The sequence below is a fragment of the Ochotona curzoniae genome, unplaced genomic scaffold, assembly GCF_017591425.1.
Source record: "Ochotona curzoniae isolate NIBS_2020 unplaced genomic scaffold, NIBS_Ocur_1.0 contig_3819, whole genome shotgun sequence".
NCBI lineage: Eukaryota > Metazoa > Chordata > Mammalia > Lagomorpha > Ochotonidae > Ochotona > Ochotona curzoniae.
In genome coordinates, this window is record NW_024466004.1 from 9,981,688 (window position 1) to 10,000,000 (window position 18,313).

An 18,313-nucleotide genomic window follows, 5' to 3' on the forward strand; every position below is an offset into this window, starting at 1 on the left:
GCTTTATTTTAGCTGTACCTTCTTTTCATTTCTGTCCCATGAGCCCTTAGATCCTAAATGTCTAGTATTGTCCATATCTGTTGATTTCTTTAAATATCACCTATAATAATAATTTAATTAAGCACTTAATTTACCATGCATTGAAAACTATTAACAGCCCACAAAAAGACATGCTTATCACATAGAAGCATGTGCTCACTGCAGCAGTTAGCGCTCACCTTGGCAAGATGTCTGCATCCCATATCAGAACACCAGGGTTTGAGTCCCTTATTCACTCCTAATTCTAGCTTCCTGCTAACATCCATTCTGGGAGGCAGCAGGTGATGGTTTAAATCGTTAGGTCCCTGCCAGCTTTTGGGAAACCAGACTGATTTCCTAGGTCTTGAACTTTTAGAGAATAAATCAGTAGACAAAAATTCTCCCTCTCGCTTCTCCCCTCAAAAACATACAAATAAAACAGTAAAATGGGGCCCAGAGCAATAGCATAATGGTTAAGGTCCTCACCTTGCATGCCAGGAATCCCATATGGGCACCAGTTCTAATCCCGGCAGCTCCATTTCCCATCCAGCTCCCTGCTTGTGGCCCAGGAAAGCAGTCCAGGACGGCCCAAAGCCTTGGGATCCTGCACCCACATAGGAGACCTGGAAGAAGCTCCAGGCTCCTGGCTTCGGCTTGGCTCAGCTCCAGCCATTGCGGCCACGTTGGGAGTGAACCATTGGATGGAAGATCTTCCTCTCTGTCTCTCCTCCTCTCCGTATATCTGACTTTCCAATAAAAATAAATAAATATTTTAAAATAAATAAATAAAATAAAACAGTAAAACTCTTAAAATTATCACAAATTTATATATTCCTGTAGCTCAGTATCATCAATATTTTTTATTAAACTCTGTCCATCAGTTAAAAAAATACATGTGGTGATCACTGTATTATTTGTTTGAAAACTATATGCATAGTTAAGTGTTACTGTTCTAAAGTGTTATTTACCTTATAACCTACTTTTGAAAACACAAACATTATAGTATAGAAAATATATACTAATAGAGGTTTCAGTAATATTATTTCCAAAAACACTTCAGAATTCACACTGCATTTCAGTGATTTAAAGTCTATAAAACTATCTGAACAGAACCAAGCTTTAAAATTCAAACTTAACTCACAAAACAGATAAACTGGAGCTGCTCTGACCAAAGAAAGAGTAACTAAATAGAGAACTGAAAGTTCATGGTGAAACTCTTCTAGTTCCAGACAGCACTATTTAAAATCAGTTGAGATCAGACTTTCCATTATCCTCTTTTAAATAAATAATAAAATAATAAAAGTATTTGCCTTTCAGTAGCAATATTTCCTTAGCACCAAATCAAAGATGTAAAATTCAACAGAATATGACACCATATTTACAAGCAAATTATACTGAAGAGTACAATGAATCTTTAAAATATTCATGGAAATGCAAATTACGAAAAAAAAAACATGCCTTTCAATGTTTTTGTACCAAAATAAAATTTATTTTAATCTCATTTATCCACAAAATTTATATTATTATTTCATCTGAGCAGCAGAAAGAGAGACCACAAACTTTCATCTGCTGATTTACTTCCCCTTCCCCAACTGTCTGCATCTGTCCTGGTCTTAGCATGAAAGCCAGGAACAAAATCTCCTGGGTGGTAGGAAAGCAAAGACATGAGCCATCATCGCTGCCTCTCAGGGTCTGCAGCAGCAAAAAGCTGGATTCAGAAGTGAGAACCGACGTCAGGCTCTCCAATACCAAACACATACATCTTAACAGCTACACCAAACACCTGCTGCCCTACAAAATTCTTGAAGGATCTTGGATGAGTTGATTATAGAATAAATTGCCCACAAAAGCTTTTGAGAAAGAAAATTCTATCAGTTTCATCACCAAAAAATATTCTGTTCATAAAGCTGCTATGTGGTACTTCATGAACTAGAAATCTAGCTTCTCTGGAGACAGTATCGTATAGATTCATATGCTTTCTTCATACAAATTCTGTCCAATTTCAACAACATTACAGGGACTTTATTATATACATCTCATACATTTTTATCTATTGGATTAATTTTGTCTCTAAACCCTTTTCAGGGTTCATCTTCATCTCCTTTTTCCTTGTATTCTATTCTGTTGTATTCAAAACAATTATGAAAGATTTCTCAAACCTTTTAGAATCAACTTAAATACAAACGCTAACACTCAGTACTCAAACTGGCAGCATGAGCTTCCAATTCCTCTATGACACAAACCCTGAAAATCACCTTCAGGAAATCATTTAGTGACCTCATCAGTCCCCAAAATCTAACAATCTTATCACTTGCACCTGTTCAATAGTGTTTCTCTCACTGCAATTCCTCTTATGTCGTCTATAATAACAGAACTTTTCACAGATAGACTATTTTACACACTATTATCAATCCACCTTAATCAGCATCAGTGCATCAGTACATATGTTCTCTTTTTTTTTTTTTTAAAGGCAGATTTTCACAGAGAAAGATCTTCCATCCTCTGGTTCATGCCCTAAATGACTGCAATTGCTAGAGCAGAGCCAATCTGAAGCTGGAGTCAGGAGCTTCTTTCCAGGTCTCCCACAGGGATGCAGAGGCTCAAGGATTTGAGCCATCCTCTACTACTTTTCCAGTCCACAAGCAGGGAGCTGGAAGGGAAGCAGAGCAGCCAGGACACAAACTGGTGCCCACATGGAATGCTGGTGTCACAGCCAGAGGATTAACCTGCTATTCCATGGTGCTGACCCCTATCATTATCTTTTCAAATACCTTTTAGGATCTTAGAAGCCACGAAAAACACTGGGCTCTTTGCTATTCAAAGCTTGCCACATTCTGATATCAAATGACAGCTTTATCTTCTGTACTTTTTTAAAAAGATTTTATTTATTTGAAAGGCCCACTTGCAGAAGAGAGGGAGAGACAGAAACAAAGAGAAGCCTTCCATTGCCTAGTTCTCTCATCAAATACAGCGAAAAACTGGACTAGGCCAGGTTGAAGTCAAAAGGCAGGAGCTTTTTCCAGGTCTCCCACTCGGACGAAAAGGCACAAGCACTTGGGTCATCCTCTGCTGCTGCTTTCCCAGGCACATCAGCAGGGAGCTGGATTAGAAATGGACTGGCCAGGCTGGTGTTGTGGCAAAGTGAGTTAAGCTACCACCCAAGATGCCAGCATACCATATGGACATATGGGCTGCTCCCCTTCCAATGCAGTTCCCTGCTATTGCATCTGGGATCCCATATGGGCGCCAGTTCTAATCCCGGCGGCCCTACTTCCCATCCAGCTCCCTGCTTGTGGCCCAGGAAAGCAGTCCAGGACAGCCCAAAACCTTGGGACCCTGCACTGCATGGGAGACCAGGAAGAAGCTCCTGACCCCTGGCTTCAGATTCGCTCAGCTCCAGCCACTGCGGCCACTTGGGGATTGAACCATCGGACAGAAGATCTTCCTCTCCATATATCTGCCTTTCCAATAAAAAGAAATAAATTTTTTTTTAAAAATTGAGTTTCATCCAATTAGCATATCTATTAAAGAGTATTCAGAAAAACGTTAGTGTACAAACCTATTTAAACAGCATTACTTACTCTTCGTCCAGGTTTCAATTTCAATAAACTTCCTTTAAAAGACTACTCCCAAATTAAGTTTCCCCATTATACTATTCACACTGTTTTATAAACATGGACATGGAGCATAGCACATTGCATTTTTTTAATAAAATACCAGAAATTAAACAGAGGTTTACAATCTTCCCTCTTTTATTATTAAATTGTTTCTGCACACAATCAGTGGGATGCTGTTTATAGAAGTTACTGTCTAATAAAACTGAGAATTTAAGTTTCAGTTGTTATTCTGGATCCAGCTGAAAAAGCACCACCAACATTTTCAGTTATTTTCCACATAAAGTGTCAAAGCTCTAATCACAATAATTCTCTACATTTTTATTCCTTGATCTTCCACTGGTAAATCTACTAAAGTATGAATTAATTCTTTCTTGGTTTTTGGTATGTTTGTTTTTTTCAAATTACCAATTACTCAAACTATAATTAAATCGATCATTTATCAATGAGCCAGCAAGCTGCTGCTACAAAACATTACAGAATCAGCTCGCAAAGTATGATCCAAGATCATTAATATCACCTGATAACTTATTAAAAATGCAAATTCTTGGATTCACTTAGATCTACCACAAAGCTAAGGGGTGAAACATAATTCTTAAGGTGACACTAAGGCATCCTGAGGTCTGGGAACCACTGCATTAAAAGCTTCTTATCAATAGTTTGTTTCATTGGCTTTGTTTATTGTCAGTCTTCATATTTCAACATTAATATACTAACATTTCAGTATAAATTCCAAAATACAGCACAACTGTCAGTGATAAAGGAAGACAATCAAGCAATGATTGCTTAACATACTACTCCATCTGCTACATAATCAATTCCTTTTATCATTATTCTCTTTAACTGGAAATTAATTCCTTCTACATCTCCTTTAAAAAAAAATCCTTGTTTCAGAAATCTAATTTTAACTTAAATTACATGGTGACTCTAACTTACAATTATTATTTTCAAAAGTTTATAAAACACAAGAGAAAAACAAAATTATCTGAGGAAAAAGAAACTGTGGGGAATTATCGCTGGGGCAGATGTTTGTGTAGAGGTTGGGATGCCTGCATTTCATGATCGTGTCAGTAACAGTCTGTGCCCTGCTTCCAATCGCAGCTTCTGATTTATGCATACCCTGAGACGCAGGAGGCAGCAAATGATGGAAGAACTCTTCTCTTTCCCCTTCTCTCTGCAAATCTACCTTTGCAATAAAAATAAATCTTAAAATCTTTTTGCAGCATTGCCATCATATATAAATGTATATATGACTAAATCAAAGACTTCCTTTAAAAAGTCACAAAATTTTGAACTGAAAGAATAGAATTTCCAGGCCAACAGCAGGTTAAGCTGAAATGAAATGTCAACATCCCATTTCAGAATACTGTTCCAAGTCCTGACTGTTCCACTTACATTCCAGTTTCCTGTTAAAATGTGCTTGAGAAGCAGTAGGTGATGGTTCAAATGCTTAGCAATATGCCATCCAGATGGCCAACCTGGACTGAGTTCCAGAACCTTAGCTTGGTGCTGGCCCATCCAGAGCTGTTGCAGCCATGTCTTGCTCTCTCCTAACCTCCTGCTCCCTTAAGAATGGGAGGGGGTTGGGAGGACACATACAGTTTACTACAAAAACACTACTTCTGTGAAATGAAGAACAATGATATTGATAATAACAATAATAAAGTTCCTTGACATTGGGGATTTTGTTATTTTATTCACACCTGTATTTCCAGAGCTTACAACAGTTTCATGCACAAAGTAGGCATAAATAAAGTAAGAATACCTAAGCAAAAAGCATTCATATTAAACAATACTCTACATCAAATATGGTCAGCCAGCAAGTGCTAGTAACAGCTCTGTTAAAATCCACAATGAGATATCTATAAAGCATGCATGGCAGAATCAACAGCACCAGGTGATTCTAACTCAATTAAGTCCTAGTTCACCATAAGAAAACTCTTGACAAAAAAGCAGAGTATTGATCAACATTCTGGCTCAAACCACTTATAACGCAGAAGACAAAGATCCCAAACTGGCTATGCAGCACTGCTGCAGAATACACAATGAACTGAAATAAGAGGGAAGAAGAGGGCATGTCATTCGGCCACTTCACATGTCTGTGTGCACGGACCGGATTATGGATTCCAGGTTTCCTCCAATGCAGATCTTCAGAAGTAGCAATTGATGGTTCAGGTAGTTGGGTCCTTGCCAAACTTGTGGAACTCAGGAGTGAGATCCTGGTTAACCTCACCCTACTGGAGCTGTTACGGGCATCTGGGAAGTGAACCAGCAGATGGGAGATATATCTTTGTCTCTACTTCTCTGTGTCTCTCAAAATAAAAAAAAAAAAAATTAAAATGGGGTAAAAAAAACTTCATACCAAAGAACTATTGTAAAAAGTAATGTCTGACTACTGAAATCTCATAATTACATCACAGCATCTTATTTTTTAAAAGATTTACTTAATTTTTATTGGAAAGTCAGATATGCAGAGAAAAGAAACAGAGAAAAACCACTTCCATCCACTGATTCAGTCCCCAAGTGGCAGCAATGGCTGGAGCAGCGCCAATTCAGGGTCACAAGGTCTTGGGCCATCTTTGACTGCATTCCCAGGTCACAAGCAGGGAGCTAGATGGGAAGAGGGGCCGCTAGGACACAAACTGGCTCCCATATGGGATCTCGGCATTGTACAAGGCAAGGACTTCAGCCTCTAGGCTGCCGTGCCAGGCCTATATCACAATGCCTTTTTTTTTTTTAAAGATTTATTTTTATTATTTTTTTTTATTGGAAAGGCAGATATACAGAGAGGAGAGACAGAGAGGAAGATCTTCCATCCCATGATTCACTCCCCAAGTGAGCACAGCGGCTAATGCTTTGCTGATCTGAAGCCAGGAGCCTCTTCCGGGTCTTCCACGCGGGTGCAGGGTCCCAAAGCTTTGGGCCATCCTGGACTGCTTTCCCGGGTCACAGGCAGGGAGCTGGAAGGGAAGTGGGGCTTCCGGGATAGAACCGGTGCCCATATGGGATCCCGGGCATGTAAGAGGAGGACCTTAACCACTGCGCCACCACGCCAGGCCCCCACAATGCCTTTTAAAGAAAGCTTTTTAATACATGAAAACAAAAAAATTTTTAAGGATAAGTTCTTAAATTCTAATTAATGAATCTAAGACACTCCAGTAGTGTCTAATAATGAAGTCCTTACATATTGACAACAGCTGATTCATTAAAAAAAAAATTGGTTTCTACTAATGAAAACACTTCTGGTAGTAAGTATCTTGCCTATCAATTAAAAATGAGCTGAGTTTCCTAGTGTCATCTCAAATCTAAACAACTAAGTTACTACAGTTTAGAAACAATAAATAATAAGAAGAACCTAAGTTACACCAATTTATTGCAAAGCAATACTGAGAAAGTACAGCTGATCAACATTCAGAAAACTGGGTAATATATTCCTAAGGCCACAACCAACCAAATGCACGTACTACGGCAAAGTTCCGCACCTTTTCAGCATGCTGTTTCATCATGAGCAATTAAAAATACTAACTAAATAATGTCTAATGACTCAGATTGTCCATTTACACTACTTAATATTACCCATACATATTCCTATTTCTATTTCAAAGATTTATTTTATTTTATGTATTTACTTATTTGGAGTTAGACAGGGAGATTCAGAAACAGAGAAGTCTTCCCCCCAGCGACTCAATTCCACAAATGGCCACAGATAGCTGGTCTTGGCCAGCCAGGCTAATGCCAGGAGCCAGGATCCTCTTCAAGGTTTCCCACATGGGTGCAGGGTTCCAAGCACTTTGCACTTTCTTCCACTGATTTTCCAGGCCACAGACAGGAAGCTGGATGGGAAGTGAAGCAGCCAGGACATGAGCAGGTGCCCATGTGGGATGCAGTACTTGCAGGCATCAGCTTAACCCATGATGTTGTTAGGCTGGCCCCACTTCACTATTTCTAAATGAAGACATTTAGATGGCCCCAAAAGGGGGCGGGGGGAAGCTGAAATTAATTCTACCTGGGAATTCTATAATGCTTAACTAATTTGAAAGGTATAGATTTGCAAAGAACACTTACCCATTGCCTATATAAAATTTGATTTGATCCACACACATAATAGCCTGATGGATGAAATTGTTATTTGGACTTCATGAATAGTAAAAATTTCAAATAAATATTTTAAAACAGAACTAATGAGATCCATCCACATTTGTATCACTCCACTAGGTCATCCTAGTGGGAGAGCAACTCTGAGTCCCTAACAGCACATAAGAAAATAACCTGGGGGCTGGCACTGTATGCAAGCACCAGGATCCCATACAGGTACTGGTTCAACTCCTGGCTCCTCCACTTTTGATCTAGCTCCCTGCTTGTGGCCTGGGAAAGCAGCAAAAAAATGGGCCAAGTCGTTGATTCCCCTGCACCCAAGTGCAAGGGGAAACCCCTGGTTGCTGGCTTCAGATCAGTCAGGCTCTAGCCATTGCAACTTCAGAAGTGAGCCAGAAGGTGGAAGATCTGTATCTCACTCCCTATAACTCTAACGAATACATTAAATGAATCTTAAAAAAAAAAAAATCAGGATGATCAAAATAGGACAGTAATTTGAATTTCTAATATGAAAACTCAGTATGAAGAAAGATATTACCAAATTCTTTTTTACTACTTGCATTTTTCAAGCTTTTCAGACTTTTAACCTCTTCTCAATTCCAGCTACCCCACGAGGTTGGCTTCCTAAACAATACCCTACTATGATTACAACTTTATATTTATAGAATTCAACACCTGCTAGACACATACTAGGTACCAACTACTGCAAAACAAGAGAATTTAAACAACCTCTGTAATCAGGAAAGTTACAGTGGGAACGGAAAGACAAGCACTGTCAAATAATAAAAGGGAGACTGTTAGAACAGTAGTAGGAAGCACCACAGCAAACAAGCAGTTTAACGAGAAAGCATCTGGAAGACTTCCTGAAGAAGGAGATGTCCAATCTGGCACATCTATCTTTTGATATAATTTCTATCTTTCACTCTCTTAATTATTACCACCTAATTTCTACTTGGTGAAAACTTGAAACATTTCTTCCTCCCCCATTTTTCTCAAGTTAAGTCCTTCCTACTTGCTATTCCATACTTCTGCACCCAACTCTAGTTCAATGATCAGAACCTCCAACAATTCTAATTTCATTTTGACATCTGCACTTTAACTGGCAAATCAACCCAACTATATTTGTTTCCTAATCTTGTGCTTATCAGTTCAGTACTGCTACAGAAAATTACACAGTCTTGCTAAACCAGTTGAATCCTGGGCAATCTGAGCCACACTAAGCAGATTTCTAATAAAGTGTTCTCTAGCTCTGCTGATGCCATTAAAGATCTTTATCATCTCCACAAACTTCCTATGCTCACACTCCCTACACCCCTCCAGTCAGTGGCCTTACCTACTCCTTCTATACAGCAGGGATAATTAGGCAAAGCTGAAAATAAACTTTGACTTGCTACCTAACAATTTCAGCCACTGAAAATACAATAAAAATCTGAACTGAGAAATATGACCCTCAATTCCTAACACGATATTAATGCACCAGATATTAAACAACCTTTTTTTAGAAAAAGTATGTAGATTTTCATTGTTTGTTAGCTCTTATGTTAGAAACAAACCAAAAAAATTTGATTACCAGTAGTAGTACTCAAACAAAGAGGAGAGGAAAGTAAAAAATGCCTAGAGTCTGGCATTACAGGAAAAACAGCAGCTGCCAAGCAGAGAGAAAACCTAAAATTATGAAATGATATAGCAAAGAAACTTTATCACTTAGGCAAAGCACACTTTCTCCCTCTACAGTGCCCGAAGACATAACCATTACAAAAGTGAAATGCACCACAGCACAATTGTAGTTCGCATTCTGTGTATGTATTTTTCATAAATTATCATTAGCTATTGCAAAAATATTTTTATGATAATGGCCAAAATAAGTCTCATTAACTCACTTAAATTATCTTCAGGTGCTTATAAAAAGAATGAATCAATATATTTATTTTCTATGAATTATGACAGAAATAGCCTTATATTTAATTTCATTAGTAAAAAAATGCAGTTTTACATACCTATATGAAAGATTAAACTGGCCTTTCATTTCCAACCACATTCACCATTCAAAAATAAGACAATAACTGAGCAACTTAAAATTAAGGGAACAGCTTGATTTTTACATAATGCAGTCACAGCACAATTTTACATTTAAACAAGAAAAATAAATATTAAAGAAAACTGAGAAGTTCTTCAGAGTCTCTAATCATACACTAGCTAACCAACCTACTCATTAGTCAGTTGTTTTTGCTGTTCTATCCACTGTTCTTTCAAATAAACTTTCTAAATGTAAAATTACTTCATTAATCAATTTTAAAAAGTAATATGAATCACACAAACCAATGTCTGAAATCTGAGTATACAGTAAAGAGTATAAAAAGGAAAGAAAAAAATGAAACTGCTTAAATTCGTACTTAGAATTTGCTTTGGAGCTTGATGAAATGATTCCTAAAAATTCATCTGGTAAAATAAAAATAGGAAAATAGTCCAAAATATTTTCAAAAGAAAAGTTATACAGATGGACTTGAACTATAATACCAAATATTAAAACATATTAAGAAGCTATAATAACTAAAATAAAGCAGTACTGGCAGAGGAACAGACAATTCAGTGTATCAAACCAAAAAGTAAAAAGTAATAATTTATAATCTCAAAAAGGTAGCATTTTAATTCTAAGGAAAAAGGGTTTGGTGGTATGACCACTGACAAAACAATTTGAAATAAAACTGATTTAACTTTGAACTCTTCTGAACATTATGAAAAAAAGAGTAAATGTTAAATTCACAAAATAAAAACCTAAAATATAAGAAGTAAACATATATGTATCAAAACTAACACTAAGACTTTCAAAGGTAAAAGCAGTAAGATTTATGATTGAACATACTACAAACACAAATGAAAACTCACATCATTTTTAAAAATCACTATAAACAAACCTTAAGAAAATCAAAAGACTGACAGGAAGGGGTAGAATGCTAAATACAAACAACAAAGGGTCAATGACTCTCCTCCGGTTAAATATCATTCACAAAAAAAAACAAGAAACTTGATACAATTACAGTGAGAATACGAAAACTACCACAAAAGAAGAAATACAAATGGCTTAAACATTTGCAAGATCAGTAGTTCAAAAAAAATAAAATGCAAAACAACAAAAAGCTTCTACTCTTTCAACTATCAGAGTTGGAATAGTGATGGGAATGTAAGTAAATCAATACAAATTTCCTGAAGGAAAAAAATTAGAACATTGGTAATGAGATTTTAGGCTAAAAAATGCGAAGATTGTAAGGTAATAACTATCAAAACCTTATTATAGCTTTTTGAAAAAGATTTATTTTCAGTGGGAAGGCAGAGTCACAGGCAGAGAAGGACAGAGACCTTCCACCAACTGGTTCAAACTCAATAAATTGCTGCAATGGCAACATCAAGGGTGGTCAGATGCCAGGAGCCCGGAGCCAGGAGCCAGGAGCCAGGAGCCAGGAGCCAGGAGCCGACTCCGGGTCTCTCGTGTGGCTGCAGAGTCCCAAGGATTTGGACTGTCCTTGACTGCTTTCCCAGACCACAAGCAGGGAGCAGGATGAGAAATGGAGCAGCTAGACCTCCCACTGGCACCCATATGGGATGTTAAAGTAGCAGGCAGAGGCTTAGTTTCCTAAGTCACCACCTTAGTCCCTGATTACATCATTCTTAATAACACTAGAAAACTGCAAATAACTGACTTAACAGAGAACTAATGACATAAAAGACATTGCTATAATGAAAAAATGAAGTCTAATAACAAAATTTTTCAGTATATCAGGGGAAGACAGGTATTGACAAAGCAGAGTAATGGTTAGTAATGACTAAAAACTACTAAAAACTTTTTTGAAAAATGCCTAATATATACACATACATATAAACATAATATATTACATAATACATGTATATATTTTACATAAATACAGGTATATATTTTACAAAAAAGGAAAAGTTTTTTGCATTGGTCTACATGTGGATAAAAAATTGAAAGAATTTAGGAAAAAGAAAGTTGTTACTCAAAGGGAGGAAAGAAAGCAACAGGGGTAATGAAGTAATGTTGACTCCATAACTAGCGTTTAATGTCTAAACATATTACCTTTAAAAACTACATGAAAAAATTCTTACACACTAAAAAATTATACATTAGTCCATGTTGGCAAAGCATTATCAGGAACCTTTAAAAATTTCATAGAAATATGTATTTTAAACAACCTATACAAAATGAAACAGCAAGGGAAATACAAAAAGAGATCTTCCATCAGCTGCTTCACTACCCAAATAGCTGCAGTGGCCAGGGCTGGGCCAGCCTGAACCTGGGAGCAAAGAGTTTCACCGAGGTCTTTTACACGGATGCACTTGTGTCATTCTCCAATGCTTTCCCAACTGTGTCAGCAAGGAGTTGGATCAAAAGTGGAGCGGCCAGGTTTGCAGGCATCACTGGCAGCACCTTAACCCATAACAGCACAACACTGGCCCCCTAAACTAGTATGTTTTATAAACATTAGGCCTCTTTAGCAATAACTGAAATACTGTGTGTACAACAGCAACAGTAAAATAGACATTTGAAAAACAGAAATCTTGCAATACAAAATTAGTACAGCAACATAAGTTTGTAACTTCTCATTTGAAAAAAAAAGTACTTCAGTAAGGATCAAATACAGTCTGACTCAAATTTTATGCAAAGGATGAAATTTCTATGTATATATATATATATGTATATATGAAATATTAGTGAATTGTAAAAGACTGCCCCAATAATAATTCATGTCCCTTTCCATGAAGAAATTCATAAGAAGAAAATAACTCCAGACTACAATGATTATTATAACTACTAGAAGTGGCCTCTCTATGAAATCTAAAATAGAACAAAAATGTACATTTCTTCCAGAGCTGTAGCCAACAATAACTTCTGCATTCTGAATCCAGCTTAGGTACATTAGTTGAGAAGATGTTTGCAAAAGAATTTCATAAGAAAGTGTTGAGTTTAGATTTTATCTTTACTCAATTTTCTTAAATGGTCTGAGGTCATTCAAATATAGTAAACAAAGCCTCTCCACCATACAAGTGGCAAAGGAAAAAATCTCATGCAACAGCTTACTTCTTATACAGAATTGCTTTATAATCACAGGACATTAAACCTTTTTTTCTGTAAAGAGCCATAAAATACTTCAATCTCTACAGCCCATATAATCACTGTCATAAATACTCAACTCCACCATGTAGCATGAAAGCACCAACAAGACTAAATGAGTAAGCACAGCTGTGACGCAAAACAAACTATACTTACAAAACCATAGCCATAGCCTTGGTTCACTGACCTTTCCTACAGACTACGTGTTTTTTGAATAAAAGATACACTGTTTTAATAAATACTACAAAATCTGTTATAAAATACCTGATATTTTCTTTAAAATATCCATTAAGGGCCTGGCGTGGTATTGTAACAGCTCAAGTCCTCGCCATGCACATTCCAGGTTCCCATATGGGAGCCGGTTCTAATCCCTGCAGCCCTGGTTCCCATCCAGCTCCCTGCTTGTGGCCTGGGAAAGCAATCAGGATGGCCCAAAGCCTTGGGAACCTGCACCCGTGTGAGAGACTGGAGAAAGCTCCAGGTCCCTGGCTTCGGACTGGCACAGCTTTGGCTGTTGTGGCTGTTTGGGAAGTGAATCATCAGACAGAAGATCTTCCTCTCTGTCTCTCCTCCTCTCTGTATATCTGACTTTCCAATAAAAATAAATAAAAATCTTTAAAACATTCATTAAAAGAAAAATAGAGGAAAAGTTTTGTGGCATAGGTGAAGCCATCACCTGATACACTAGCATCTCATATGGACACAGGTTCAAGTCCCAGCTACTCCATTTCTGATCCAGACACCTGCTAAATGCAACTGGCAACACAGTAGAAGCAGGCTTAAGTCCTTGGAGCCCTGCACCCACATAGGAGCTCCTGACTCTGGCCTAGACCAGCCTTCATCGTTGTGGTCATTTGGGGAGTGAACCAATGGGTAGAAGATCTCTCTCTACTATCTCTGACTTTCAAATAAAATAAATCTTTTAAAGAATAGAAAGCATAAAGGAAGGCTAAATAAGACTGGCAAAACAATTAGAGATGATGAATATGTAGAATTTATTATATTATTTCTATAATTTCAAGAGCTTAAAAGTTTCAAATTGAGTTTCTAAAATATCAAAATTAAATAATAAGCTCTACAAGAAATTTCTTCAGATTATATAATCCACTGTATATTTTTAAATAAAACTAGCACAATATAAAAGTCTTAACAAAGAATCACTAAAGTATAATGGAAAACTAAACCACAAAAGCATATACAAGTAAAAATTTTAAGGTTTCCCTAATTCAAAATACAGGCTCATATCATACAGCTCCTAAAATACTACATTTAACTTATGCCCATTTTTATCTAATCAAAGGTATTATAATTTTTACCTTCAGAATATGAGAAATACATTATTTATAACATAAGTCCATCAATTTTAAAATGTGGTTTTTTATTTCTGAACTCTAAATAAAGGATATAAATATTAAAATAAAACCCATACAAATAAGCATTTCTGATTTTCAATAATTACAGCTGAAAAGGAATCTTGAAACCATAACTTTGAAAATCTATGACTTTAACATTTTTACTTTTTAAACATTTATTTATTAATATTTTTATAGAAAAGGCAGAGTTACAGAGGGTACAAGAGAGGCAAAGAGAGACAGGGAGAGAAAAAAGATTTTCCAATCACTGTTTCACCCCCCAAACAGATGCAATGGCCAGAGCTGAGCCAATCTGAAGCCAGGAGCCAGGAGCCTCCCCTGGGTTCCCCAGGACTTGAGCCATCCTCTGCTGCTTAACAAGCCCATAAGCAGGGAGCTGGATGAGAAGTGGAGAAGCCGGGACTCACACCACTGCCCTATGGAATGCTGTTACTTTCAGGCAGAGTCTTCAGCTGATATGCCACCACATCAGCCTCCAACCTCAAAATTTTCAAGGCTTTTTAAAAGTACTTTTACCAAGCAACTTAGACATATATGTTCAAACTCATTTTATCTTTCATGATAGTCATCATAGAGTAGACTTAATCCACTATGAAAGGTATCAGCATATACCCACAAGAAGACACTTAAAATGTCAATAGGAATATTCTTCTAAACTGTCTGGAAAGTCATGAATAATGTATCCATAGGAAAAGACTTATAATGTGTCCCCCACCCCATGCACATAATTGTCTCCTGAACCAATAGTAAAGAGAAACTAATACGCGCCAACAGACATTTCCAATAAATATGCTGCCTCATCAAATTAAAATATGCATTCTCAATACTAGAAGCCAGAAATCAAGCTGAAAAATGCCTTAGGAAAGCAATCTTAATGGCTACAATTTCTCAAAGATTAAATAAACATGTTTTTCAAAAGTTCTAAGTTTTTTCCCAACATTCTGGTATACAGTGGTTTCAAGTATTACATAAACTAAAAACTAAATTAGGCTCACAGAAGTATTATGGCATTTGAGATAAACAGAATTTCTCCAAGACATTTAAATTATTCAAGAAAATCAGTACAATCAGTTTCAAAGTTTTCTAAATATAAAACTAAAGTAACAATGAACAATTCATAACATAAATTTGAAAATAATTAAATCAAATATACTTAAATGATCATTCATTCCATTTTGTACAAATGAAACAATATTCATTTTTTAAGTACAGGACAACTGTAGTGTTTTTAAGCAAATTTACCTCTTCCACATTGTCTATCTTAGATGTTACCAGAGATTATCTCATTTTGATTTGACTAAGTACAAAATATTTCCAAGTTGTTTTTATAAATTTGATTTCTATTGTCCTTCATCAACATGAGCCGCACTAGCAATTGTATGCAAAGACATACTTACATCATGCTCTGTAATTCAGCTGCAAAGCTTATAGACTTCCCTGCACTTCTTCCACTACTTGAGGTGGCAGTAGACATTGGGCTAGCTGCAGTATTATTCATCTAAATAGAAAGGAGAAATCAGGCTTACAATCTCTTTAAAAACCGTAAGAAAATGCATTAAAATATAAGCAAGTATAAATTCAAAAAATAAAACTTCACATGTCCAATTATTTCTATTGGATTTGAATTTTTATATGTACTCTTCTTTATTAAAATGAAATAGCAAAGTAGAAAAGACTGTTCAATTAATACATCAACTACTCATTTGAATGATAAACATTTTTTGTAACTACTCTGCATTAAGTAATAAAACAAAAAATACTTTAGCAGAGCTTAATTATTCGAAACATATTTCAGGAAGACCCAAAACTCATTAATGGTTCTTCATAGAGTTTATAGGGCCCCCAAATACATACATTCTACATGCTTCATCTGACCATTAAAATAATAATTTTTCTATTTTATATACAAAGTTCTAGGCAAGATTTTTTTTAAAAAAAAATCATAATTATAAAAGAAAAAATTAGAAAACCACAGCAGGGACAAGGATTCGGTCCAGGGTTTAAGAGGCCTTTTGGGATGAACACATCCCATTGTGGAGTGGCTTTTAAGCTCAGCGCCCCATTTCCCAGGATGCACAGCTGATGGTTCAAGTGGTTGAGTCTTTGCTACCTGAGAATGTAAGCAAGTGAGCAAGCTAGCAAGCTCTCTCTTTCTCCCTCCAGAGCAGGCCCTGTCTCTCACTCACTCACTTGCAACTCTTTCTCTGGCTCTTTATGCTTCTCGAATGAATTAAGGAAAAAACCTAAGCAAAATCTGCTGTAATATAAACTAAGAAAATCCTATCTCAAAAACCAGTGAAAAATTTTTAAAGAGCATAATTGAACTTCCATTTGAATCAAGGTCTATGTGGCCTTGAATAAGAGCAATCAGCAGATAAAAAAAAAGTAAACATGATATGTTGTAATGTTATGAGAAACTAACTCATCTAATCTAAAATGTGGCATTTTCACTCATAAAATTAAGCTGATGATGAGAAAGTTAGATGCTAATCATGGTGTATGCCACTTTATTTAATGCTGTATTAGACAAAATAACATTAAAATGGACAAAATAACATTAAAATAAATCCATGAAAAAAAAATAAATCCATGAAACAAAAGTTGTCAATTATTATATAGTAAATGCCCAATAAATATTATTTTATTTATATAAATTTTGTAATGCTACAATTTTCCTTAAAATAAAAATTTCTAAAGAAGAAACAAATTCAAAACACAAAATAGAATAAAACAGTTCGGGGGGGTGTAGGTTTTAGAGTCAGACTGCCTAGGTTCAAATCTCAGCTCTGCCACTTTACTAGAACTTTAGGCAACATAATTCTGATTCCTTACTCTTAACACAGGAACGACAGACACACGCTCTTAAGGGAGTTGTGAGAATTAAATTAACAACATGTACAACAATGCAAAACTTGACTGAGCACAAAGAAAGCACCTAACAAATGTTAGCTATTATAATCAATAGAAAGACTTCAAGAATTTCCCCTTCTTGAACATTCTATGAATTTAATTACCTTTATTTCACAATCGCACAAATTCAAAAATCTTAAATATTTTCACCAAAAGACATCAATTTTAACAAATAATAAGTGGGTTCCTAATAAAACAAGCTTATAATAAAACAACCATTAGTTTCTGCAGCTCCAAATCTGTCCTGAGGTGGGCATTTGGCACAGTGGCTAAGACACTACCTGGGATGCCTGTATAGCTATCCTGGAGTGCGTATGTGCATGTCCCAGTGCCACTCCTGCTTCCCGCATCCTGATAACAGGCACCCTGGCAAGCAGCAGAGTGGCTCTTGGGCCTGGTTCCCTGCAACCCACACTGCAATCCTGGACCGAGTTTCCAGTTCCAGCCTTTGGCCTAGCCCATTCCTGGCTGTTTCAGGTGTATGAGGAACAAACCAAGGGAGGGATGAGATGTCTGCCTGCCTGCCTATCTCTCTTCCTCTCCTTATTTCTGTCTCTTTTCCTTTCAAACAAATAAAATGCATTTTTGTTCAAAAAATTTGCTTAAATCTCAAACTCTTATGTTTTACTCCTGCTGAGCCCTATGTTTTAAAATAAGACAAATTATAGTTTCTGTTATTACATCTTTCTACTCCTTCTCAACCTCTAAGGCCCTCTAAAAATTCCTTTTTTAAGATTTATTTTAGTGTTATTGGAAAGTCAGAAACACAGAGAGAGAGACAGAGGAAGATCCGATGATTCACTCCCCAAGTGACATCAATGGCCAAAGCTGAGCCAATCCAAAGGCACGAGCCTAGAACCTCTCCTGGGTCTCCCACGTGGGTGCAGGGTCCCAAGGCTTTGGACAATCCTCGACTGATTTCCCAGGCCACAAGCAGGGAGCTGGATAGGAACCAGGGCTGCAGGGATTAGAACCGGTGCCCATATGGGATCCTGGAGTGAGTAAGGTGAGAACTTTAGCTGCTAGGCTACTGTGCCAGGTACCCTCTAAAAATTCTTAATCCATGTTCTCTTTCCATCTTGATTAATTCTCCACATTGCTGCCTGTGAATAATGATGACTCCTATGAATATTGAATAATGATAAACCTAACAAAAGGGAAGGAGGCATTTAGTG

The 18,313-nt window shown here is 36.6% G+C and overlaps 2 protein-coding genes across 6 annotated transcripts in view; one reads left to right on the forward strand and one right to left on the reverse strand.

Annotated features, from left to right (window-relative positions):
- SUPT3H (SPT3 homolog, SAGA and STAGA complex component) overlaps nt 1–18,313 on the reverse strand; it is a 376,225-nt gene that overhangs the window by 345,818 nt on the left and 12,094 nt on the right. For both annotated transcript variants that reach the window (XR_005884201.1, XM_040983489.1), the window contains exon 2: nt 15,626–15,726. Coding sequence is in view for 1 of the 2 variants with exons in the window: in XM_040983489.1 (XP_040839423.1) it covers nt 15,626–15,726 (101 nt within the window). In the remaining variant the exon portion in view is untranslated. The remainder of the gene's footprint in view (nt 1–15,625; nt 15,727–18,313) is intronic.
- The window catches only part of RUNX2 (RUNX family transcription factor 2), a 207,271-nt gene that overhangs the window by 15,367 nt on the left and 173,591 nt on the right, over nt 1–18,313 (forward strand). The gene's annotated exons all lie outside the window — the stretch shown is intronic.